Raw genomic sequence first — 27664 nt, 5'->3', positions numbered from 1 at the left:
TTCGTAAACAACCGGGTGTTCTCTTCCCTCACTCTATTTCCTCATCTACGACTCACCCCCTCCCGACAAGAACCAAAATCCGGCTTCTGAGAATTTCAGGAGCAGGTCCAAAGACCTCCTCCAGGACTAGTTTCCCCGGACTCGTTACACCCCTAGTCGCTGCTTTGTTTATTTTTCCTGCCCCCACCCTCTTCCCCTTGGAACACCAAGCGGCTCGTACTGGGCAAGCGCTGGAATCCTGCGCGTGCTCCCCAACCTTTATTATTTTTTTTTTTTTGGAGAGAGGGTGAGGGCCAGGGGGAGGCGCGAGCCGGGTCTCTAGCTGCTGCAATCTGTTGCGCCGGCAGAGCCGGCAGATCCGGGTCTCGTGGCAAGGAGTGACGTGGTCAATCGAATCAAAACAGAGGAGGAAGGAGGCGGTGGCGGCGGCTTCGGTGGTAGCTGCAGCGGTTGCAACAGCAGTAGCAGCAGCGGCGACAGCGGTTTCTGAGGGCTCGGGACTTTGTCTTTCATTCTAGCTCCTGCCTCACCTGTTTGTTTTCCTGGGAGGGTGAGTCTTGACCCCCTCCCCCGCTCCACTTTGGCAACCGTTTGAGGCCCCCTGCGACCCCCACTCCCTGTGCCCCCTCCCCCTCTTCCTCTCCTTCCCTTCTCCCCCGCAGCCCAGTCCGTCTGAGCAGCAGCAGCTGCAGCACCAGCGCTAGCGGCGGCGACCTCCAGCTGTGTGGCTCCAGCTGTGGGACTCCAGCTGTTCGCCGGGGGCCGGGAGAGAAAGCCTGCAGCTCCTCAAGCCTCTCTCAGCGTTGCTTCATGCCCCCCGCTGGGCCCCGGGCTCCTCGATTGGGCTCGGTCTCTAGGAGTCTGGGGAAAGGGAAAGTGTTTCGGTGAATGAGCAGTGATTTTATTTTTAGTGTTAAGATTAACAGTGTGTGTGTGAGGTGATTTAGGCCGGAGAAAAAGAGAAAGGGTAGAAGGCAGGAGGGTGGAAAAGTTAGAAACGCCCCCGACCCCACCCCCCAAACCTGAAATCCCAATAGGAGTCCTTTGCCACAACCCCTCTTTGCACTGCTGGGTGGGATTCCTTTGTTGTGATTTATCCTAAACGAACGCCGATTCTCTGTCCCTTTTAAAAAATTCTCCCCCCTCCCTCCTTTTGTACGAAAACTGAACAACAAATGTATTGTAAATCTGAACATCCCAGTTTTCCTTTTGGTTTGATAAATGTGACCATATTGAAACGTTCTTGTCCTTTGAAGAAATTGAATGTTGCTGCTATAAAGCTCATTCTGCGGGTTTAAAACAATGGCATTCCCTCCCCCCTTCCCCCCCCCAAAGTGGGTGTTTTTTAAACCTCATTTAATCTTGGCGGAAAAAAGATGGTTTATTCGCTTTAGAAGCCACAGGGGCATTTCGGTTACTTTAGTTGCCAACTAGAGGCTATTTCCTCCGAATAGCAGAAATTCTGTTACTTAAAGCTGAGTCTTTTTGACTATCCTTGCAGCTTTTCTTTGATTGGGTGTGATTAGCATCAAATGAGAGAGTGTCTCCTTTTCAGCGTTAGAGGATTCCAACTATACGCTTTGTCAGCACGTTTACTGGTAGAAGTAATAGGTTAGGCTTATCAGGTGTACTCCAAAATGTGGGATCAGTAAACAAACATTTATGTAAATTCGATTTTAAGTTTTGAATTCTCTTCCAACTCCTCCCTTTTCACCGTTTATTTAGAAAGCAAGAAAAAACATTACAAGTATTTAAAATCATAAAAACAAGTATTTATTAAGTGTCTGCTGAGTGCCGGACATTTTACTAATCGCTGAAGATACTGGCTGTACTCCTTTGGACTCTGTCATGTGCCTCAGGAACGCATCATAAGAAAACTTCTCATTCTTCCTAGATTTCTTTAGCCATGGTACTCCCATCTCATCAATTCCCAGGTCAGCCATCTCTTCATTTCCCATTTGATTGCAGTCCTTTGGACTTCATCGTCGCCCTCCTCCCTTCTCCCTTTCAGCTTCCTTTTCCCTCTCTTCTCCCATTGGAGTATAAGCTCATTGAGGGAGAGAGTAGGGCCTGGCAGGAGGAGCTTGATAAATGGTTACTGACTGATAAAACAGTCCCTATCCTTGGGGAGCTCACATTCTAACGGAGGACATGACATGCCAACAACTATGTATAAACACGATAAATTGGAGGTAGTTTCACTGGGAGTGGGGAGAGACTTGAGACCAACTACAAGGCTACTGCAATAGTCCAGGCCTAAGGTAATGAGGATTAGGGGGAGGAGGAAGATAATTTACCTCTCTTGATGGGTTCCCTTTCTCTAGCTTTCTATAAGTGTATTTCTGGGTTCTACTTTCCATTGGTTCCCAGTGTTACACATGGTTGTAGCCTGCCCCTCCATGTTCCCAGACAACTTCAGTCCCAAGACTAGGTCCTGTCCTTTTATGACCCTAGCTTATGCAGGAGAAGCTGTATTACTAACCCAGTGCTAAGATCTTCCTTTGTTGTATTTTTCCAAAAGAGAAAGGGCTAACATTTTCAAGCTTTCCAGTCAGTTTGTTTGCCACTATATTCTTGTAGTTAACAATGAGAAATTGGGACAAAGTGGAAAAACAATGTGTATTAAATCCAAGTAGAGATGATTCAATATTAGGGTCCCTTTAATTGGCTTTACAGTGAATGTGATCTTTACAGACCTTTTGCGTTTTCAGGATTTCTATATGAATCCTTATCTAGACATAGGAATATATTACTTTTTTATGTAAGCAGAAAAAATTTGATTTTTGATTGGTAATGAATGGTGGAATTCAGTACCTTTACTTTCATAAATTTATACTAAAACATCAACTTAAATGCTTTAGCCTTCCCATTCATGCAATAGCCTTCAGTGTTTGATCTAATGACCCAACTTGTAAAAAATTAACCTAGACATATTTACTTACAGTTTCAGTGTTATCTTGAGTAAATTCTCAGTCTCTTAACCAGCCTAGATAGACCACCACCTTAGGAAAAGTAACAGAGAAGATTAATTCTGAATCTTGAGAAGAATTGCCAAAATAGTTTGCTATACAGTGTCATATGGATGTAGTGTTGGCCCAGTGCAGTAACTAACAGGCACCTGGAAGCGTGTTGTCTTCTTTGATGTCCACTAAAGCGGTTAAGGACATAACTCAACATTCTAATTTATGTTAGTTATCTTTGACATAACTATTGTTCATTTACGAAAACCTTTGTTCTCTATTTTCACCCTGTATTTTTGGGATACTGTGTTTCAGAAGTTTATGGATTTTGTGGGATAGCCCTTCTGATTCCTCCTTTATTTCTCTCAATCTTTAAAGGGGTGCTTTTTGTTCTAGTACTTTGAGATTTGGTACCAATCTGAATCTATCTTTTTTTTGGTAATCAACATTTTTATTTATAGTTTTGGGTTCCAATTTTTATCCCTCTTTCCCCTCCCCCCTCCTTGAGGTGCCAAACAATCAGATATGGGTTATACATGTATGATTATGTAAAACATTACCATATTTGTCATTTTGTACAAGAAAACTTGATTAAAAGAAAAAATGAAAGAAAGTGAAAAATAGCATGCTTCAGTCTGTTCCATCAATATCAGTTCTTTCTTTAGAGGTGGATAGGATGTTTCATCAATAGTCCTTTGGGGATTGTCTTGGATCATTGTAATGTTGAGTCATTCATAGTTCTTCATCAAACAATATTGCTGTTTCTGTGCACAATGTTCTCCTGGTTCTGCTCACTTTACTATATATCATTTCATACCTGTCTTTCCAGGCCTTTCTGAAGTCATCTTGGTTGTCATTTCTTATAGCACAATTATATTCCATCACCATCACAGCTTGTTTAGCCATTCGACAATTGATTTCCAATTCTTAGCCACCACAAAAAGAGCTGCTATAAATATTTTTGTACAAAGAGGTCTTTTTCTCTTTTTGGGCATCCGAATCTATCTTAACCAAATTGTTTTTATCCCTTCTCAGCCTTGATTTCTCTAGATTGAAGTGTTCTAATCTTTTAAATATATTCTCAGACAGTAGTCCTCTAATTCCCTAAATTAATATGGTTTCTCTTCTCTGAATGGTTTCTAGGTTACTTTATAACTAATATACAAAGGGGTGTATAGAGTATTTCAGATGTGAAATGTACATCATGTTTTTATGTAAAGGTGAGATTAAAGGATCATATTTTGATTGGAACAGACCTTAGAGATGATCCTGTTCAACACTTTCATTTTACAAATGAGGACGTTGAGGCCCAGAGAGATGAAACAACTTGTCCAAGGTTCCCCTGGTAATCTATATATGGGCAATAATGTCCCCCAATTCCAAAGACAGAGTTATAGCCACTGCTTCATGTTTTGTTTTTGTTTGTAGTATTTTTCTTTTTCTTTTTCTTTTTTTTTTTTTAGTGAGGCAATTGGGGTTAAGTGACTTGCCTAGGGTCACACAGCTAGTAAGTGTTAAGTGTCTGAGGCCAGATTTGAACTCAGGTACTCCTGACTCCAGGGCTGGTGCTTTATCCACTGTGCCACCTAGCTGCCCCTGTAGTATTTTTCTTAATACTATCCAGGGTTTGCTTGAACTTCTTGTCTACATAGCCATTTGGATGAATGTCTTAGAAGTATTTGCAGTGACCATGTTGATTTTCTGAATTATAGATAGAATTTGTCATCTTTATATGTTCAGATACTTTACTTTCTTTCTTCTTATTTTATTTATTTATTTTTAAAGTGTATTGACACCTTTTTGTTATTAACATGAATCATCTTTGGATATACTTTCTTTCCCTGACTATGAACTTTCCTTTTTAACAAAGGTTCATACAATAATTTGACACCTCTACTGCTCTATCTTTCCACCAAGTAGAGGGAGGTACATTTATAAATCATCCTTTCTCTAGGACAGACATTGGTCTTACTTTATTTTGTATCACTTTATACAGATCTCATACTTTTTTGAATTCCTTATTCATCATTTCTTATGCTATAATTTTTCATTACATTCATGTACTGTGCTTTTCTTGGCATCATTGGATGATTTTTTTTTTTTTCGAGCGGGGCAATGAGGGTTAAGTGACTTGCCCAGGGTAACACAGCTACTAAGTGTCAAGTGTCTGAGGTCAGATTTGAACTCAGGACCTCCTGAACCCAGGGCTGGTGCCTTATCCACTGCGCCACCTAGCTGCCCCTGCATCATTGGATAATTGACCACTTTGTCTCCAATGTTTTGGACACCATAAAAAAGGGCTTCTTTTACTTTTGTTCTATATGGGAGATTTCTGTCAATCTCCTGGGATTATAGGTCTTTTGGTCCAAGGATAAGAACTACTTAATGACTTTATTTGAATAATCACAAATTGTTTTCAAGAATGGTTGAACCAATTCACCATTCCACCAACAAGTGTATATCATGCCTATTTTCTTAATAACCCCTCAACTTTGACTAGTTTCATCTTTTATTATTTTTGCCAATTTATTATATGAAGTAAAAATATTTCTCATAATTGATTTGGAGGAATCTATCATAAGATGTGAGTAATTTGCATTTCTTCTGAAAACCATTCATATCTTTTGACCACTCACCTATTGGGGAGTTGGTCTTGTCATGTATGATAAATATCTGAGGCTTTTTTCTTATTTCTGAATTCTTCACCTTTTACTACCTTTTCATTGAATTCACTGAGGGTAAAAATTGATTTAGTTTGGAAGAGCTACATAGAATTCTACGTAGTTCTACATAGAATTTCTCTATCTTCATCTTGAGCAACTGATAAAGGTACATAAACAGAAATTAATTTCTTGCTGGTCTTTTTGCAAAGATTTATAAGTATTAGAATAAAAGATGACTGGATATCCCAATAGAATATTTTATTACCTTTAGGTATATGACAACAACATACAATAAAATTAATGCCTCCAACTCCTTTCTTTGCCTCAGTGGGAGTGTCTCACAACTTTCTTATTCTAATAATTCCATATTACCAAGCATTGACAGCTCCTCTGGCAGCAAGTCCTGATCATAGATTCTTTTGTTTCTTTTGGGGTTTTTTTGGGGGGGGGCAATGAGGGTTAAGTGATTTGCCCAGGATCACACAGCTAGTAAGGGTCCAGTATCTGAAGTCATATTTGAACTAAGGTCCTCCTGAATCCAGGACCAGTGCTTTATCCACTGCACCACCTAGCATGATTATAGATTCTTGAGAAAGGAGTTCACATTTAGCATAGCACTAGTCATAGATAATTGGAGATCCAAAAACTGATTCTCAGCAACCTCTGTCATTGTAGAAACAAAATGGGAGCCTAAAGTTTTGAGAGGCTTTTTCTTCATTTAATGTTATATTCTGAAGGTTGTAAATGAATGCGTTAGTATTTTTATGTTGGTAACAAAGATCACTGAATATCAATCCAGTTCTTTGTCTTTTATTTTTGAACAGTGTTTTGTAATTGTATTTTTATGTCTTGAGTGTGTCTAGATTGCTTCCTAGATACTTTCTGCTTTTTTTGTATTTATTCTTGTTTGTTTTTGTTTTGTGGGGCAGTGAGGGTTAAGTGACTTGCCCAGGGTCACACAGCTAGTAAGTGTCAAGTGTCTGAGGCCGAATTTGAACTCAGGTTCTCCTGAATCCAGGGCAGGTGATTTATCCACTGCTCCACCTTTGTATTTATTTATTTGTTTGTTTGTTTGTTTTTGGTTTTTTTTGCAGGGCAGTGGGGGTTAAGTGACTTACCCAGGGTCACACAGCTAGTGTCAAGTGTCTGAGGCCGGATTTGAACTCAGGTACTCCTGAATCCAGGGCCAGTGCTCCATCCACTGCGCCACCTAGCTGCCCCTTTGTATTTATCTTTAATGGGATTTCTCCATTTCCTCCCTTTTTTATTATTTAGAGTGCAGAAAAATTTTCTAGTACTGTTTTGCATCCTGTGCCTTTGCTAAAGCTATTAACCATTTGTATTTACTTAGAAAATCAGTATCATATGAATGCATGTGTGTGCTGTAGTGGCTGTATATTAACTGTTACTGAGCATAGGAGTCACAGAGTTAGAAGGGGCCTTAGAGATCTCCAGATCTCCAAGTTGGTGGTTGCTGTGGCCATCTGATTACTAGAGTATGTGCTCCATGTGCTCTGCCAATTTGAATTGGGGAAGATGGCTTGCACATCCTACAGTATCCTAGAAAGTCTATTGTGGTCTTATTTCCAACACTGTTAGACTATTCAGTTCATCTGTTATAGTTTAACACTACCTCCTCCACCCCCAGTTTCCTAGGGCTGCAACTGTATTTGCCCTTCAGCTCACAGTCCACCAAATTGGCAGCCTTTCATCTCTCAGCTATCACAACAAGCTTCCTGGGCCAGTGATTATAAGACACCTTACCACCCAAACCTCTCCTTCCTGTCCTTTCTCATTTTTCAAATAAAAGAGTGAATCAAACAGAATGATCAGACATGGATGAGTGGAGATCTGCATTGCAGACTTAATTTTTTTTTTTTTAGTGAGGCAATTGGGGTTAAGTGACTTGCCCAGGGTCACACAGCTAGTAAGTGTTAAGTGTCTGAGGCCGGATTTGAACTCAGGTTCTCCTGATCCAGGGTTGGTGTTCTAACCACTGTGCCACCTAGCTGCTCCTCCAAACCCACTATTTCAAATTTACCTATTTCTATTGTTAGCCCTCTCTTCATCCTTGACTCTTCAATCAAGTGAAACTGCTGTCTTCCTTGACAATCCCTGAGCCCAAAGAGCTGATGATGAAAGCTGACCAAAGGATCTCTTAATTACCATATATAAAGGACCTTTTCTTAATCCTGATCCTTCTTAACCTCTCCCTCATAACTGTGGCTCTTGGAAGTTTGGGTTGCTAAATGTCATGTTACCTATAAAAATTTACTTGCATACTTAAAAGTGGAATTTTCTAATTTTTAAAAATATAAATAAATTTCAGTATAAATGTGTTGAAAATGAGTTTTATATTTATTTGTGAAAAATGTTAAAATGTGGGAACAGCAGATTATCATGAGAGAAAGTGGAGATTACCTAGCTGATTTAAAGCAAAACAGAAACCTTTGAATGATTTGATTTGGCGTTTGGGATTGAAAAATTGGTATTTTGCTTTCGTAAGCACAGCCAGTTACATACTTCTTCCATTTAGATCTACAATATCTTTGTCATCTAACAGCTATTAAAACCGGGTATTGAAATAAATTGAATTTAGAACTTCAGCAACCTAACAAATGTTTCTTTAATTCGGATCAGATCTTGAAACGGCTGTATCACAAAATATTCAACAAAGATTATTTTAAAAAATGAAGTGTATTCAATCACGTTGTTTCACTAAAATATTAATATTTTAATAAGTTCCTGTGCTATTAAACAAAATATTTTCAAATTTTTATTTTTATCTCCTTTTAAAATGTCTATTTTTTGTCTTGTTTTATAATCTATGTAATTAATACAAATAAATAATACAATTAAACATATATGTACTGAGGATACATGCTCAACCATTTTTAACTGTTGGGTTATGCAGTCAGATGTTAGGAGACAAATGATATAGTTCAGTCCCCTTATTTTAATAAATGAGCAAATTGAAAGCAGGAGAAATGAAAGCCAAAACCATATAGATACTAAGTGGCAGAGTTTGAATTCAAACCCAGGTGCTGTAACTCCAGAATCCAGGTTGTTCCTCTTCTACCACATTGGTTTTTTTTTAATTTAATTTAATTTTTATTTTATTTTTTTAGTGAGACAATTGGGGTTAAGTGACTTGCCCAGGGTCACACAGCTAGTAAGTGTTAAGTGTCTGAGGCCGGATTTGAACTCAGGTACTCCTGACTCCAGGGCCGGTGCTCTATCCACTGAGCCATCACATTGTTTTTTTGTTTTTGTTTTTGTTTTTTTTAGTGAGGCAATTGGGGTTAAGTGACTTGCCCAGGGTCACACAGCTAGTAAGTTACCACATTGTTAAGAAGTGGCCTATGTTAAAAAACTATGGTTAATGTCACAATCCTATATGATTTTCTTTCTAGAGTTGCATTTTGTGGTAATACCCTTGTCCTGAAAATAGGTTGTAATGGTAAAAGGCATAAATAGTAATTTATGGGGAGATACCCCCCACCTTATAATAAAGAAAACCAAGCAAAGACCCTCAGCCCAACAACTATCTGACAATGCAGGCAGGCAGCAGTCTATCCTAGGGCCAGTCTTCTCCTGGATTTCTCAGTGGAGAAGATACTTTGGGTTTGTTTGTTTGTTTTCTCTAGGGCTATTATTGGTATCTTGGTTACTCGGACTTTAAGCCCTCTTATTTTATAGAGAAACTTTTCTAATTGAGGAAAAGTCAAAATATTTGTTAAAATTATTTTAATGAAAAGGTGATAGATTTATTCATGGCAAAAAATAAAAGAGATAACACTATAAAGAACTTTCCCAGATTTCGATTAAATCTTAAATTTATATATAATATTTATGCCACAGTCATCTTCTTTTGGAGAAAGTTCCTTTCTCATTATTTTCATATTGACTTTTTTCATTTCCTATTTTTTTTTTTACATCTAGCTCCATACATACAGATGCATGTGTTTGTGTGTGTGTGTGTGTGTGTGTGTGTGTGTGTATTTACAGCAAGCATATTTTTTAAAGCAACAGTATGAAACTGGTCGCTTGACTGGATTCAGTTTCAAATAGCACAGATGCAAAGCTACCAGACTTTTTATAGATAACCATGTTGACTTGAACCAAGATAGAAAAATAGGAACTGTCTTGAGGTGTTTTAAACCAAACTTAATGGTCAATATACTTGCTGCTGTCATGTTTGATTTTGCAACTTCTTTAAAACACAATCATGGGTGTGACAAGCAAATAAAGTCATGACTTCCTTGAAACTTGAATATTTCAAAATAGTGATATTTTGAAGGCCACTCAAAGTAAATCCTTAAACATGACTGTCAAATGCTTTCCTCTTCTTACCTTAACCTTTACTAAGGCTGTTCTTGAAGCTAGAATGCCTTTCCTTGTCATTCTTTACCTTGCCTTTTACTTATTCTTTAAGGGCCAGCTGAAGTGCCTCTTAATCAGGAAGGTCTCAATATAAAGAGAAACATTGAAAGATGGCTGGATTTACTTTTTGTTGGAAGAAGTAAGAACCTGAGTCTACCAAACTTTTAATGTCTTCAGTGACTTTAAACTCAACTTGACTTCAACTCCTCTGAACAAGATCCTTTTTCCTGGTTAAGCTGATCACTCCAGAGCCCATCCCTATGCTGCTGACTCAGCCTTGGATACTCAGCACCTTCCCACCTTGCCTCAGCTTCCTCTGCTCTCTGATCTTAGGACTGGAGGGTGGAGCACTAAATTCCTCCCAAAGCCTTCATAAAAAGAGGCAACATTTGGACTTTGCTGCTCACTTTCCATCTGCCATCCTGCTTGGTTACAACTCTGTGGAGCAAGATGGGAGGCCTGACTGAAGATCCCCTGGTGGCTCCTTTCTCCTTAATCCCTCCTCCCCTTTTCCAGTTTCCTTTTGTATGTTGTCTTCCCTCATTAAATTCTAAGCTCCTCGAGGTCAGGAACTACCTTTCTATTTGTTTTTTGTATCCTCAGTGCTTAGCACAGTGACTGGCATCTATTCAGCATTTAATAAAAGTTTGTTGAATTGAATTGGTTAACTTTTATTCTTCAACACTCATGTGTTTTGGGGGCAGCTAGGTGGTGCAGTGGATAAAGCACCGGCCTTGGATTCAGGAGGACCTGAGTTCAAATACGACCTCAGACACTTCACACTTGCTGTGTGACCCTGGGCAAGTTACTTAACCCTCATCACCCTGCCAAAAAAAAAAATTTTTAAAAAGCATCTCAAATTTGAGCTAGAAGGGTCCTCAGAAGTCACTTAACTTAATTTGTATTGAACCAGCAATCCCATCTACAGCATCACCAATAAATTGTCATCCAGTCTCCATTTGAAGAACATTAGTGATGAGGGACCCAATTCTAAGGCAACTTGTTCCACTCTGGGGCAGTTCATACTGGAAAGTTTTGTTCAGTTTCAAGCTTTAATCTTCCTTTCTGCAACTTTTAACCATTGTCTCTGAGGTGACATTTGAACTCAGGTCCTCCTGATTTCAGGGCCAGTGCTCTATTCACTATGCCACCTAGCTGCCCCCAAGGCATCAATTAAACTGATGTCCGAGATGGCAGGAGGAAAGGGAGGTTAAGTCATATGCCCAACGTGCCACCTCATGGGAAAGGCAGAGTAGGGACCTAGTCTGACCCCTGGGGCCAAACAGAACAAATCTAAGTAATACTCCTTCAGCCTGAAAACAGATAAAAAAATCAACTTTTCTTGATTCAATATCTCCAATTTCTTGATTATACATCTCTGATTCCTTCAGTTGACCATTGTTTTTTGTGGTCTCCTCCCATCACTCAGTCTTGATGTTGCTAAAAATGAATCACCCAGAACTGAAAATAATATTCTAGATGTGCTCTGTGAAGGGCAGAATTCAACAGGACTGCTGCTTCTCCTATTCTGGACACTAGGGATATATCTATTGGCAGTTCCACCTCGGGATGCATTAGTTTTTTAACTGCCATCCTGTACTGATTTAAGGGCAGCTAGGTGGCTTAGTAGATAGAGTGTCAAAACGACTTATCTTCCTGAGTTCAAATCTGACCTCAGACAGTAGCTATGACCCTGGTCAAGTTACCCAACCCTGTTTGCCTCAGTTTTCTCATCTGTAAAATAAGCTGGAGGAGATGGCAGACCACTCTGGGATCTTTACCAAGAAAATCCCAAATGGGGTCACAAAGAATCAGACGTGACTGAACAGGAAAAAACATTGATTTAATCAATTCGTAAAACATGGTAATATTTCATTATTTTCACATAACCATAAATAATTTGTCTAGCAGTTCACCAGTAGGAAGATTTTGCTTTAGTTTCCAATTTTTGGCTGCCACAAAAAGAATTGCTATGATTAATTTTATAAATATAGATCCTTTTCTTTTTTGGGGGGGGGTTATGGGTGGTATAGCTGAGTCCCAGGGGTTTGGTAGCTTCCTGGACATAGTTCCAAATTTCTTTTCTTTTCTTTTTTTTTTTTGCAGGACAATGAGGGTTAAGTGACTTGCCCAGAGTCACACAACTAGTGTCAAGTGTCTGTGGCCGAATTTGAACTCAGGTCCTCCTGAATCCAGGGCCGGTGCTTTATCCTCTGCGCCACCTAGCTGTCCCCCAAATTTCTTTCCAGGATGTCTAAGACCAATTAGCAGCTCCACCAACAGTGTTTATACATTTTTTCCCATAGCCATCTCGGTGTACATCGAGGACCACCCCACCCCCACCCCCAACCAGTCTCTTTGGTATACAACTTGTACAGCTTGAATAGGATAGCACTGGATAAGTAAATTGGGTAGTACTGTCATTTTGATTATATTGGCTTGACCTACCCATCAGCAATTAATGTTTTTCCAGTTAATTATGGTTTTTATTTCTGCTGTGTTTTATAGTTAGATTTATATAGTCTCTGAGTAAGTCTTGGTGGATATACTGTATTTTAGTAAAGTTTCTATAGTTATTTTGAATGGAATTTTTCCTTTTCAAGCTATTCTTCCTAGGTTTTGTTGGGTATATATAGAAATGCTGACTGTTTATATGCATTTATTTTATATCCTATAACTTCGCTAGATTTTGTTTCCTTTGTACCTGTGCTTATTCCCTTAATTGCTTCTGCTTACCTTACTGCTGTAGCTAGCATTTCTAGAACTTTGTTGATGATAATGGTCATCTTTGCTTTACCTGATCTTACTGGAAAGATCTTTTATCTCCATTATGTGTAATTCTGGAAATCTCTTTAAAAAATAAGCCATTTGGGAGTTACAATCAACAGTATTCCTCAGCAAAGAAGAATTTCACAATGTGATAGAACATGGTTACTGAACTAAAATAAAAGTTCATCAAACAGAATAGTTATCCCTTAAAATGACACAACACTTAAGATGCTAAATCCTAGAAAATCATTTCCTAAACCATTCAGTCCTGTCAAGGATGAAGAAAAACAATGACTTTTAGGTGTTCCTAGTTTAAATCTGGTTATCACTCTTAATACTTTTTCTGGGACCTTAGAATGAATTCTTGAACTTTTACCTGGTTTCTAAACAAAAGTAGTTAGGTTTTTGAAAAGGCAGAAAAGGATTTAGTTTCAGGCATTCTTTTTTTTTTTTTAATAAGTGTTTAAGTATTTATTAAAGAGCATTAGGATCAGAGAGAAAGGTAAAAATCTAACTATTTCTAAGAGACCCCATCATCTAACCCGCCATGGCAAGGTCAGGAACCAAAAGAGCCAGGCATTCTTTTTTTAGAAGGAAGTTTTCTTTCAGGTAAATCTGGAAAGGACTTAAGAGTGGAGAAATATTTATTTCTTAATACTTTCTTTAATCGATAAAAGGAAACCTTAATAATGATTGTATCACAGTAAGGATATGTAATGATTGGAATGACGCCACCTACTGGAGACTTGCTGTGGAGAGCTCCACCATGAGGAAAATGCCTCAGAGGCATCGTGGCTTTTCCTTGGCGTCAGGAAATGACGTTTGCTCATGGGTGCTGTCTATCAAGTCTACCAGCCAATCAACTGGAGGAGCCTCCTGTGGTCTGGGAGGAGACAGGAAGGAGGAAAGGGAGCCTGCGCAGAGAGCGCTGGCCTTTTTGGCTTCCGGACTTGGTGGTGGCGGCAGAGGACTTCACAGGAAATTTGAGGAAAGATAGGAATGCCAGGCTGTTAGAATTCTGTTCTCAATCTTTTTCTTTCTATTTTCCAATAAACCCTTAAAAACCTAAACTCGTTTTATCAGTGATTTTTAGTCAGTTTCCCCCAAACTGGGGGAACACATTAGAATCCACATTTAGAATCTTAAATTACACAGATAATATCAATGCTCTTTCTTCTAATTTCTGTATTCTTTTTTCTTTGCGGACATACCTGGGACATTTTTCCCTTTTATATTTTCATTTTACAGATTTCTTTTCTTTTTTTTCCTAATTGGTGTGGGGGGGGCAATTGGGGTTAAGTGACTTGCCCAGGGTCACACAGCTAGTAATTGTTAAGTGTCTGAGGCCGGATTTGAACTCAGGTCCTCCCAAATCCAGGGCCGGTGCTCTATCCACTGCGCCACCTAGCTGCCCCATTTTACAGATTTCTTGGTCAGATTTTCCAGTCTTCATACAAATCTAATTTTTGAAAAATCTCTCCTCATTAGAGGTACTGAATTCCTAACCAAGAATTTCTGGTGTCAGTATTTTGGCTAAGAAATCCAAGCCCTATTAGCATTTTCTTAAATCATTGTAACACTTTACAAATCTCCCTTATTCTCCTGAAATCTTTACATTCAGTGAGAAGGAGTGATGAAAATATCCCATATTCCTACATGGTTGTCTGTTTCTGGTAAAAGCATCACTATCATCCATTCAACAAGGTTTACTACCTCAGTCATTCTGAACTCTTTTTTTCTCTCACCCCCTTTCCCCTTCCCTCCCAATCCATTAATTTGCCAAGTTGTGTCATTTGTACTTGCCAAAATAATTTACATCTGTCTCCTCTACACTTATTATTATTATTAATTACTATAATAATTTCTTCATTGGTCTTTCTGCTTCAAATCTTCTTCTGACCAAAACCATCTTCTCCAGAGTTTTCAGAGTGATAATCCTAAAATATCCATCTCACTATGTTACTTTTCAGCTTTATAGACTCAAGTGGCTCTCTCTTGCCTCTAGGATGAAGGGATTCAGTACAAATTTTTCTTTCCTTTGCAGGCTTATTGCACATTGTTTTGTTTGTTTTGTTGGACAGTGAGGGTTAAGTGACTTGCCCAGGGTCACACAGCTAGTGTCAAGTGTCTGAGGCTGGATTCGAATTCAGGTCTTCCTGAATCTAGGGCCGGTGCTTTATCCACTGTGCCACCCAGCTGCCCCTGTTTGCACATTGTTTTACTTAATGAGCCCTTATGTTCTAAACAAACTGGGCTGCTTACTGTAACCTGTTTGAATTGTTACATATCCCATTTTGGGGTTTTTATTAGATCATTTAACTGCTGTACTTAAGCTGACTTGTGCTTACTGCCAGTGCTCTGTCCTGTCAAAATGATTTGGTTTATAGCTTGTCATTTGTGTGCATTCAAGTGTCCACCAATAGAATGTAAAGTCTTGGAGGGCAGGAACTGTTTAATTTTTTGTCTTGGTATTCCTGGTGCTTGGCACATAGTGGTGCTTCATAAACGTTTGTTAAATCAGTAAATTCCCAGGTTAAAGGCCCTCCCAGTAGGGGGCAGCTAGGTGGTGCAGTGGATAAAGCACCGGCCCTGGCTTCAGCAGGACCTGAGTTCAAATCCAGCTTCAGACACTTGACACTTACTAGTTGTGTGACCCTGGGCAAGTCACTTAACCCTCATTGCCCTGCAAAATAAATAAATTTAAATTAAAAAGGGGGGAGGGGGCAGCTAGATGGCATAGTGGATAGAGTACCGGCCCTGGAGTCAGGAGTACCTGAGTTCAAATCCAGCCTCAGACACTTAACACTCACTAGCTGTGTGACCCTGGGCAAGTCACTTAACCCCAATTGCCTCACTTTTTAAAAAAAGGCCCTCCCAGTACCTGGTAGCACGATCAGTCCCCATATAAATTGCCGGAAATGGGTTGTGGTTGTCAGGTCTGAGAAATTTTGGCAGAAGTTGGATATTTCATGGATCCATCCCCTAGGATGACAGCATGACTCCTCATTGTTAATGTCACAGCATTATTTGGTCACCGTGGTCCCTGTCAGTGGCAACATTTCTTCCTGTGGTTAGAATTAGATGACTTCCATTAGCAGTACTTGGGGATCCTAAGAATCTGCTGCTTCCTTCCTCAGAGGGTCTTCCTCTGCTACATTTTGGAAGAACTTTAAACCTATCCATAGCTCCAGAGATTCTTGTTTCATTCTTCCTGTTGCATCTAAAACAGTAATGGGGTTTAAAAAAAACAACACACCCACCAATGCCATTTAAAAAAAAAAAGCAAAACCAAACCACTCTCTCCTCACTTCTGTCTATGAGAATCCTATTTTCCTTCATTTTTTTCCAGCTTCACCTCAAAGAATTACTTGTATTTATTTTGCATACATTTACATATGTTTGTGTTGTCTTACACAATAGAATGTGAATTACTTCTTTAATTTCAATGTCTACTTGGCACATAAAATAAGTACTTAATAAATGTGGAGATTCTAGTATTTTTGGAGAAATGTTGGCCAATCTGTTCCATTTTCGGGCATTTATATTTGTATTTTTGTTTCTATTTTTTACTTGCTTTCTTTTTTTTTAATTTATTTTTAACATTCTTTAAAAATTTTGAATTCCAAAGCCTCTCTCTCCCTTACCCTCTGTCCCATCTGCTGAGATGGCAAACAATGTAATATCAGTTATACATGTGAAATCTTGTAAAACATATCCATATTAGGGGCAGCTAAGTGGGACAGTGGGTAAAGCAGAGGCCCTAGAGTTGAGGACCTGAGTTTAAATTTGACCTCAGACATTTACTAGATGTGTGATCCTAGGCAAGTCACTTAACCCTAGTTGCCTCCAAAAAAACAAAATCAAATATATCCATATTAGCCAAATTGAAGGAAAATAAAGTGAGAAAATTATACTTCAGTTTGCAGTCAGAATTCATCAGTTCTCTGTCTGGAGGCAAATAGCATTTTTTGTCATGAGTCTTTTGGAATTGTCTTGAATCAAGTCTTTCACACTTGATCTTCATTACAACATTGCTGTTCCTATGCAGGAAGATCTCCGGGTTCTCACTTCACTTTGCATCAGTTCATATAAGTCTTCCTAGGTTTTTTCTGCAAGCATCTGTTCAGTATTTCTTACAGCACAATAGTATTTCATCACAATATATACCACAGCTTGTTCAGCCATTCCCCAATTGATGGGCATTCCTTCAATTTTCAGTTCTTGGCCAGCAGCACAAAAAGAGTTGCTGTCAATATTTTTGTACATGTAGATCCTCTTCCTCTTTAAAAAAAATCTACTTGGGATACATACCTAGTAGAGGTATAGCTGGGTCAAAGGATTTCACAGTTTTATAGTCCTTTGGGCATCGTTCAGAATTGTTTTATAGACTGTCTGGACCAGTTTAAAATTCTATCAGCAGTTTATTAGTGTACCTATTTTCTTTCCTCCCCATCTAGCTTGTCATTTCTGATAGATGTGAGGTGGTACCTCAGAGCTTTGTTTTGCTTTGTTTGATTTAATATATTTTATTAATTCCCCCATTCCATGTTAAAATAATTTTTAAAAATTTTAAGTTTTGAGTTCCAAACTCTATCCTTCCCTCTTCCCCTCACCCCAAGAAGGTAATCAATCAGATGTAGATTATACATATGGAATCATGTAAAACATTTCCATACTAGTCATTTTGTACAAGAAGACTTGAAAGAAAGTGAAAAATAGCATGCTTCAGTCTGTATTAAAACAATATCAGTTCTTTCTCTGGAGGAGAATAATATGCTTCATTATAAATCCTTTGGGATTGTCTTGGATCATGATGTTGTTGAGAATAGCTAAATCATTCACATTCTTTTTTTTCTTTTTTCTTTTTTAAGGCAATTGGGGTTAAGTGACTTGCCCAGGGTCACACAGCTAGTAAGTATTAAGTGTCTGAGGCCGGATTTGAACTCAAGTCCTCCTGAATCCAGGGCTGGTGCTCAATCTACTTCACCACCTAGCTGTCCCCCACATTCTTCATTGTGCAGTATTGCTGTTATGTTCTCCTGGTTCTGTTCACTTCATTTTGCATTGTCAGTCTTTCTAGGCTTTTCTGAAATCATCCTGTTTGGCATTTCTTATAGCACAATTATATTCCATCACAATCATATACCACAGCTTGTTTAGCCATTCAACAGTTGATGGGCATTCCTTTGATTTCCCATTCTTAGCCACCACAAAAAGCTGCTATAAATATTTTTGTACAAATAGGCACTTTCCCCCCTTTTTTGATGTCTTTGGGATATAAACCTAGAAATGGTATTGCTGGGTCAAAGGATATGCAGTTTTATAGCCCTATTCTTTTTTCTCATCTCCTACAGCTTGTCATTTCTTTCTTTTTTCTTTTCTTTTTTTCTTTCTTTCTTTTTTTTTTGTAGGGCAATGAGGGTTAAGTGACTTGCCCAGGATCACATAGCTAGTAAATGTCAAGTGTCTGAGGCTGGATTTGAACTCGGGTCCTCCTGAATCCAGAGCTGGTGCTTTATCCACTGCACTACCTTGTTGCCTGGAGCTTTTAATTTCTGATAGGTGTGAGATAGTACCTCAGAGTTGTTTTAATTTGCCTTTTTCTAATAAATAGTGAGTTAGAGGATTTTTTCATAGGACTACAGCAGGAGTGCATTGATGTTTAACTGAAGTTAGCATATCTAGAGATATTTTCCCATACTCCAAGACCCTTAAGGATCTCACATGGCACGCAAAATGTCAGACATCTATGGGATCAGCATTGATGTATCTAGCCAGCTGGTCAATTATGCTGAGCCACCTTTCAAGCTTGGAAACTGTGAGGTTTTTATTATTGTGAGGTTTTTTGTCATCATAGTCTTTGCTATCCTGAAGACCTTACTGGACATCCCTTTTTTTCTCTACTGCACATAGCTGTGAATGTGCATGGTCACCAACTTGAAAGTGAAAATGAGGTTACTGATGAATGCTTGAAGTCAACTGAAGAAGACTAAGGATTGAGTGTATACTTTCTCAGAACTCTCATCACCAGAGGTCATAGAGAAAGTAAGTCTGGGACTGATATTGTTACATTTGGATAATTTTAAAAGAAAAATGAGAAGAGAAGGGAAGTGGAATACTTTGGGAACGTGGGCAGGGAAAGGGAAACAGGAAAACTACCTCACATAAATGAAGCCTGCCAATAGAAATCTATACAACAAGGAGAGGGGGAGTAGAGAGGAGCAGGTGACACTTGAATATTACTATCATCTGAACTTGTCTTTACTTTTTTTTTTTAACTTGTCTTTACAAAATACATATTTGAAATAGAAAAATACACACAGAGTTAAAATAAGGGACTGTAGCAGTGCATTAAAGTGATTAAAGTCTCAGCAGCCTCTCCCTTGGTTTTCAGAGGGTGGTCAGGGTAGAGAGTTTGACAGCAGTATAGTATACTTTTCAGGGTCCACACACTGCCACCTGACACAGTGGAAGGTAAGATTTAGGTTAAAAAATTTTTTTTTGTTTTAAGCATTTTATTTGCTGTACTGTAGATTTTGTGTGTTATGAAAAGTGAATATTGTCTGAAATTAATTTTTTTAAAATAGAGATGTTAGCACAAAAGGTGACAGACTTCTTAGGAATAACTAAAGAGAAAACAATGTTTTGCATGTCACCAGTTTCATTTTGTTTACTGAATCTTATGGGTTACTTTATGGTTAATGTGTTAGAAAAAGAGTATATTATCAGAAATAATGTTTTGTTATAAAGAATTGTTTTCAGGAACAGCTAGGTGGCACAGTGGATAAAGCACCGCCCCTGGATTCAGGAGTACCTGAGTTCAAATCTGGCCTCAGACACTTGACACTTACTAGCTGTGTGACCCTGGGCAAGTCACTTAACCCTCATTGCCCTGAAAAAAACCAAAATAAAATTAAAAAATAATTGTTTTCAGAAAGGTGTATATTCAGCAATCTCTAGCAAAAGATTACAGTTTTTAGTGATTGAAGGAACCCCTAGGTTCAATGTATCAACATTTGTGTTTTTGACTTTCACATTGTTTTCTAGGAGCCAGAGTTGAGGATTGACTGTTTCTTATCTCATGTAAGCATGAATAGAGTTTAACCTGATTTAATCCCTTATGATTGCTCATTCATATATACTTATCTTGATTCCTGTGTTTGAATATCAGGTTTTCTATTTTGTTAATGGTCTTTTCATTAGGAATGTGTTAGTCTTCTATTTCATTAAAGATCCCTTTTTCAACTATACTCAGTTTTAGACTAATAATTCTTGGTTGTAAGCCCAGATCTTTTGCCTTCTGGGATACGGTTATCTTTTCCACATGGTGGGGGTTAAGGGTGCAGCTTCCCCATGATCTAGAAAATCTGTGTAAAATTTTTTGGCTCTCCATTTGTACCAGAGAAGAAGTCTGATTTTTTTCTTTTTCTTTTATGGGGTGTTTACAGCACCTTCTTTTAAAATTTGAGTTAAGTATTTGGTCATAGACTCTGTGTCATCTCCTGGCTTATACATGTTGTCTTCAGTTTCTGCAAAACTCTCAGAAAATTATCATTTAATTTCTTAGGCTGACTTGTGATACAGTGAAACCTTGATAAGGGAGAGTCACAGTGTGGAAGGGATAACTGTTGTTAGTATACTCTAAGCCTTCTGCTCCTTTATAGTGGTGGTAGTTAAATCTTTTTATGGTGACCGTGTGATTCCTTTGTACTTGAATTCTTTTGGTTTTTATTTTTTGTTTTTTTAGTGAGGCAGTTGGGATTAAGTGACTTGCCCAGGGTCACACAGCTAGTAAGTGTTAAGTAAGTGTCTGAGGCCAGATTTGAACTCAGGTACTCCTGACTCCAGGGTCGGTGCTCTATCCACTGTGCCACCTAGCTGCCCATACTTGAATTCTTTCTGGCTACTTGCAGTATATTTTCTTTGTTGTGAAAGCTCTGGATTTTTACTGTAATATTCCTAGTAATTTTCATTTTCAGGTTTCGTTTAGGAGGTAACTAGTGGATTTTTACTCTTTCTAACTTGCACTCTCACTCTAAGAGTTTGGACAGATTTCTTCTATGATTTCTTGAAATTATGATGCCTTGACTCTTTTTCAAAAAGCTCATGGCTTTCAGGTAGTCAAATCTTAAATTATCTCTCTTTGATTTATTTTCTAGGTTTTGTTTTTGTTTTTGTTTTGTGGGGCAATGGGGGTTAAGTGACTTGCCCAGGGTCACACAGCTAGTAAATGTCAAGTGTCTGAGGCCGGATTTGAACTCAGCTACTCCTGAATCCAGGGCCAGTGCTTTATCCACTGTGCCACCTAGCCACCTCCTAGGTTTTTTTTTGCTATGAAATACTTCACATTTTCTTTTTCTTAAGTCTTTTGACTTTGTTTTCATGTTTCTTGATGTGTCATGGGGTCATTGGCTTCTCTTTGTTCAATTTTAATTTACGCGAGTTATTTTCTTAGGTAAGCTTTTGTACGTCTTGTTCTAAGCTTTTAATTCTCTTTCCATACTCTAATTCCTTTTTTTTCCTTTTTTTTCTATTGCTCATTAAAAAAAATAAATTGTTGATGTCTTTTTAAAAATATTACCATAGGGGCGGCTAGGTGGCACAGTGGATAAAGCACCGGCCCTGGATTCAGGAGGACCTGAGGTCCAATGTGGCCTCAGACACTTGACACTTACTAACTGTGTGACCCTGGGCAAGTCACTTAATCCCCATTGCCCTGAAAAAAAAAATATTACCATAGTGTTTCATACACATGTTCTTTTTCTTCCCCTTTCTGCAAATGTCTGTGCAACAAAGAAGCTATACATTTCAGTTCTAAGTGACGGGGTCAGCATTCAGTGGTTTTCTGACTCTGTAGCTGATACTTTTCCATTGCATCTTCTGGTGACTTGAATAGAAGACTATTATTAGTGATATTTGATGCAAGGATTTTTTCTCTCATCTCATCAATTTATTTTCTTTCTGAAATGATTTTGTTCATTTTAAAGGCTGTAGCATTTTATGCAGTATAACTTTAATAATTTGTCTCCAGTAATTACCTCAATCCGTTATTGTTGTTAATTCTCCCGGTAGCCATAATTTTGAAAGGAACTTATTTTCTTCACTATTTTTTTTTTTAATTATCAGGTGAGGTATCCATTTGGAACTTCTTGTGGCAACTGGAATGTTTTTCTAAACCTAATTTCTGCCCAGCTGTTTTCTACTTTTCTGAGCAGTCTTTTTCAAATAGGGAGCCTTTGCTTCAGTAACTTAAGTTCTTGAGTTTAATAACCAGTGTGTTACTGGGCTTTTTTGTTTGTTTTGATATTATTCTTGGTTCTCCCTTACCAAGCCTGGTTTACACTTTCTTACTCTTTATTTTTTCTTGTTTTATAAGTTAAAATTTTTATAGTTTTATTCACAATAAATCTGTATAAATTAGTTTATATAGTATTTATGTTATATCATGTGCCATAGGTTTTTGAGGTAGGATATAGAATTTCAAGATTGAGAGAAGCAAAGATTAGTTATTTTGTCATAGAGTTGAAGGTGATTTATCTAATTCTAATTAGAGATAATTTATCTAATCCTAATTCTCAGTTTATGGATAAGGAAACTGAGAGTGATTTATCTGAGATTAGACCCCCCCCCCACTCCAGAGTTTATCTTACAGTTTCTTCTAAGTTTTCCTATTTATGATAACATTAATATGGTCTGAAATATTTTTATTTTTTGAGGAAATAAAGGAATATTCTTAGCTGCAGGAATGATTTTACACATTAGTAGACAGTAGTTATATTCAGATTTTTATGTATACTGTTCATATTCTTTTTTTTGGGGGGGGGGAGGTGAGCCAATTGGGATTAAGTGACTTGCTCAGGGTCACACAGCTAGTAAGTGTCAAGTGTCTGAGGCCAGATTTGAACTCAGGTCCTCCTGACTCCAGGGCTGGTGGCTCCATCCACTGTATCACCTAGCTGCTCCTGCTGTTCATATTCTTATCTTTTATTTTAACTACTTTTTTTATTAAAAGGAGATATGGTCAAGTCTTACACATATGAAAAGCCTCTATTATTTGCCCCTCAAATTGAATTTGACCCTAACAAATAGTACTAGTGTTGTTTGCTGAGTTATATCTGAATTTTATGGGCTAAATTCTTAAAGCACACAAAGCACCAATTTAAGGAGACCTGCCCTTTTCACATCTTTTCTTGGAGCAGGGAAAGGTCATTATATGCTTCTTTCAACTTTCCATACTTTCTCTGCAGTCTTATTCCCTTTCATGTACTCTGGGATCTAGGGACACTGGCTTTCTTGCTCTTCCTTGAAAAAACAAAAACAACCCAAAACCCCCACTTTATCTCTAGACTAAAGACATTTTCACTGACTGTCTACCATGTTGAGAATTCTCTCTCATCTTTATCACCTGGCTTCCCTGACTTCCTTTAGGACTCAGCTAAAATTCCATCTTTCACAAAAAGGCTTTCCCGTTCTTCCTTCATTCTGGTACCTTCTCTCTGCTGATTATTTCCCATTTATCATGTATTGTGTTTCGACGTAGTTATTTGCATGTTGTCTCCCCCAGTAGACTGTGAACTCCTTTAGAGTAGGAGCTGTAAACCCCACAGTGTTTGGTACATGAAATCACTTAATAAATACTTATTGACTGTTATTTTGATTTAACTGAATAGTATCCACCCCAAAACGTTTTAAGGTTATTATTACATTAGGTTATAATTTAGTATTGTATATGATCATATTTAGATTATTGCATATTATTATATATTATGACATGTGAATATATGCATACATTATAAAGTATAATGTTGTTCTGTTACATTATATTATTATATTACGAATTATTATATTAGGCAGGATGGTATTAGCAGTTACCCTTTTATTTGACCAGATCCTTATTATTGCCTTTTATGTTAACTTTACATTGTTGGTAGTGATTGTGTATATTATTCTTTTGACTTGAGTTTCTTCTTTTTGTTGTACTGCTTGGTATGTCTTTCCATATTTCTTTGAATTCGTATTCATCATTCTTTATGCTGTAGTGATATTTCATTTATCATCCCTCAAGTTTTCTCCCATCTTTTATAACAAAAATTCTATGAACATTTTTGCATATATGAATCTTTCCTTGCTTCTCATTAGCCTTTTTTGGATTTACTATAGTACAAGAAATGTAATCTAAGGGTTAAGGGATATGAAAAATTTAGTAACCTATAATTTTAGTTACTTCTCAACTGTTTTTTCACATAAATTCATTTGCATTTTCTTGGAATTTTTTTTTTCTGCATCTGTTGACTTTTGTTATTAAAAAGATGAATCATGCCAATATCCATCTAGTGCTGGATTCTTGGTATCAGTTCAGTTCAATGATAGTGAATAGTTTTTAATTCTAGTAGTTTCTTTGCCAATATTTTCATTATTTTTGATTATTATTTATTAGGAATATTGGTTTATAGTTCTTTCTCTGTTTTTATATATGAGATATTTCTTTGGTTTTGACATCAGGACTTCATAGTAGGAGTTTGGTAGAGTCCCATATTTCTCTGTATTGAAAGCAGGAAAAGAGATGCAAGCATTATTTCAGGTGAATAACAAAATTTAAGACAAAACAGGAAGCTACATTATGCTTATGTGTTCCATAGATAAGTGTCAGTATGAAACATAGAAACACTAGAAAGTATAGTGAATATGTAGGGAAGTGGGAAAAGAACAGCCATCTATATAGCATCATCTATGTGCCAGTCACATAGGGAGGGAGGTATTGTAATTATCTTCTTTTTACATTTAGGAAAACTGAGGCAAACAGATCTAGTAAGTGTCTGAGGTCAGATTTGAACTCAGGTCTTCCTAACTCCAAGCCCAGCACTCTATTTAATGAACCACCTAGCTAGCTGCTTCTAAGTGGACTTATAGGAAAGGCAACTAGGATACCAAAAGACCTAGGTGAATGTAGGTATTTTCTCTAGTAATGCAGAAGGTGACCTCTCCATGCTTCTACCTTTTCTTATCATTTTGGCATAGGATATTTCCCCAGTATATTGGATTCTGCTTTTGAGTTATCCTGACATTTCAAGGATACATTAGGAGCATACAGGATGATCATTAGGTATCCTTTGCTGAGGCATAATTGTAGGAGTCTTAAATATTCCCTTTTCTAGACTTGAAAAATTTAATAGGCAAGCAGCAAGGAAATTATGGATTTGAATATAATATTGGAAAAATCTGTATTTGATAGATATGTAAAGAGAAGTGATCATTTTGATTGACTGGTTAATTGATCATCCCCAAAACTTTATATAGGGACTCTCATGAAAATTTATTTCTCAGTAGAATTTAAGAATTCATGAATAATAATAATGGAGAAAGAATAAAATAAAGACTAAAAAACTATCTCCGATCCAACTATAAATATTCTGTTATCCTTGGATAACTACATAAATAGTAAAACATGAAATCACTGGGAAAATACAAAATTAAAGAGGTAATATTACAGTATGAGAAAATTTAGAAGTAGGTAAGACAAGTGAATACTCAAATTAAAAAAATCTTCATATTATATAGTCTAAATTTTAAAATTAACTACTCTGTACTACTATCTTATATTTATCTCTCTTTTTTTGTTAACTTCCTGATAGGTATAAACAGTTTTGTTGAAATCATCCTTGGTAATCATGGCAGAAGGTGGATTTGATCCCTGTGAATGTGTTTGCTCTCATGAACATGCAATGAGACGACTGATTAATCTGGTAAGATAAGGGGGAAATTTTTACCCTAAGTTGCTTATACTGTTTTGTTGTGATGTATAATTTCTATATTTTCACTATGGAAGAGTATCATATACTTAAATTGAAATGTTTTCTTTACTTAAAGCCATGATATATATTTTGTGATTAGTATATTTATTAGTAATTAAATATTAGCTCTGATATAGGTAGCCAAAATGTTAGAAGCTTCTAGTATATAGCATCTACACGTTATTAGTCTGTGCCATTTCATTCTAATAAACTTCAGCAAACTAAAGCTTATTTGTACATTTAGTTATTGTCAAATTATTGTCTGTTTTTAATGTGGACCACAATAACCTTTTTATAATAGATTACTAAGTCTGAGCTTGTGACCTTACTTTGCATACAGTATATATTTGCTACAACAAAATTCAAATACAGAAAAAATAATTTGAGGAATCATGGAGTATTTGTTATAATGTAATACATCCTGAATATTTCATATTTGCAACATATAAACTCAATTATAAGACTAGCAGGGGTAGGATTTTTTTGGTCTCAATAATTTGCACATAATTGATAATAATTTAAATTTACCTTAAAGTATGTAAAAATATCACTTTTTTATTTGTAGTATTCTTGTGAAGCTGGATAAGTGTCTAAGTACTTGATGGTTAGTTAATAAGGAACAAATATTCTAATCCAGTGTTTCCATAAACTTATTTCAAGTATGCTTCTTTTAAATGTCTTTTATTTGGAGATTACTCTACATTGTACATTATAACTTTTTGTTTATTTTGGCTGGGCAATGAGGGTCAAGTGACTTGCTCAGGGTCACACAGCTAGTAAATGTCAAGTGTCTGAGACCAGATTTGAACTCAGGTCCTCCTAAATGTAGGGCCAGTGCTATATCCACTGTGCCACCTAGCTGCCCCTCCCATTATAGCTTTTAAAAAGGTGTCTTCTAGAGTAAGGATTAAAATTAGGGACCAGAGAATTTCAAAAGAGACAAAGAGGAAATAGGTATAGAGGTGGAATGGGAGCACTGCAATAGTAATACCTTTATTTAGATGCAGGTGAACACAAACATATCGTTTATGAGATAGTTGTCAACCAGTTTTCATGTCTAGTTCCATTTATCCATAGGGATAAGTTTTATTTTGAAATTATAAGAAGTGGAGCCAAGATGGAGGAAAGAAGCCAGGAAGTTGCCTGAGTTCTCCTCACTTTCCCATGGAAATTAAATCAGGCTTCTAAATGGATTCTGGAGGCATAGCTACCTACAAACCTACAAAACCTACAAAAAACGAAGTGAAACAATCTTCCAGCTTAAGATAATTTAGAAGGACGTCAGGAAAGGTCTGTCTCACTTGGTTAATGTAGCACAGCACAGAGGGTATCTGGGCAAGTCAGCAGGAGGCTCTTAGCCACAGCATAGATCAATAACCAAGGCCCCTCGGTCCTGGCTCAGCAGGCCAGTTAAGGCCTCTAGGCCCAGTGCAGAAGGCAAACTGCTAACTGGGGTATCACCTATACAACAGAATGACTAGGCTGAGCTACCCCAGTGCAGTGAGCAAACCACAAACCCCTAAGGTCTTAGAGGAGAAAGCCAGTGACCAGGTCCTTGGCCCCCAGCACAAGAAGCTTAGGTCAGTGCCCCTTTTGCCCAGGAACAGAACTCAACTTTAGAAGTCACTAATTAGGCTAAAATGTGACCCTTACCTTAGAAAGCTACTATGGTGACAGAGAAAACCAAAACACAAACTCACAAGAGGACAACACTTTCAAAATGCCTACAAGTGAAGCCTCAAAGGGGAAGATAAATTAGTCTAAAAACCAAAAGCCTTCTTGGAACCAAGAAATCAAAAAGGATTTTAAAATCAAATAAAAGTTAGAAGAAAAAAATGGGAAGAGAAATGAGAGTTGTACAAGAGAGTTATTAAAAAGGAGTCAACAGCTTGGAAAAGGAAGCACAAAAGTTGACTGAAGAAAACACTTCCTTAAAAACTGTATAATTGGCCAAATTGGAAAAAAAACAGCAGTGAAGAATACAACTCCTCAAAAAGAAGAATTGGCCAAATGGAAAAGGAGGTACAAAAGCTAACTGAAGAAAATAATTTCCTAAAAATTAGAATTGGGCAGGTAGAAGCTAATGACTCTATGATAC

At 37.5% G+C, this 27664-nt stretch overlaps 1 protein-coding gene across 1 annotated transcript in view; it reads left to right on the top strand.

Annotated features, from left to right (window-relative positions):
* Positions 1 to 282: 282 nt before the first annotated feature.
* The window catches only part of SMIM14 (small integral membrane protein 14), a 74784-nt gene continuing 47402 nt past the window's right edge, over positions 283 to 27664 (top strand). The window contains exons 1-2 of the mRNA XM_043970783.1: positions 283 to 550; positions 25408 to 25518. Of these exons, the coding sequence (XP_043826718.1) occupies positions 25444 to 25518 (75 nt within the window). The 5' untranslated portion in view covers positions 283 to 550; positions 25408 to 25443. The remainder of the gene's footprint in view (positions 551 to 25407; positions 25519 to 27664) is intronic.

This window comes from Dromiciops gliroides, chromosome 6 (genome assembly GCF_019393635.1).
Source record: "Dromiciops gliroides isolate mDroGli1 chromosome 6, mDroGli1.pri, whole genome shotgun sequence".
Taxonomy (NCBI): domain Eukaryota; kingdom Metazoa; phylum Chordata; class Mammalia; order Microbiotheria; family Microbiotheriidae; genus Dromiciops; species Dromiciops gliroides.
Note: the sequence above shows the minus strand (reverse complement) of the source record. Positions and strands in the feature narration are given on the sequence as shown.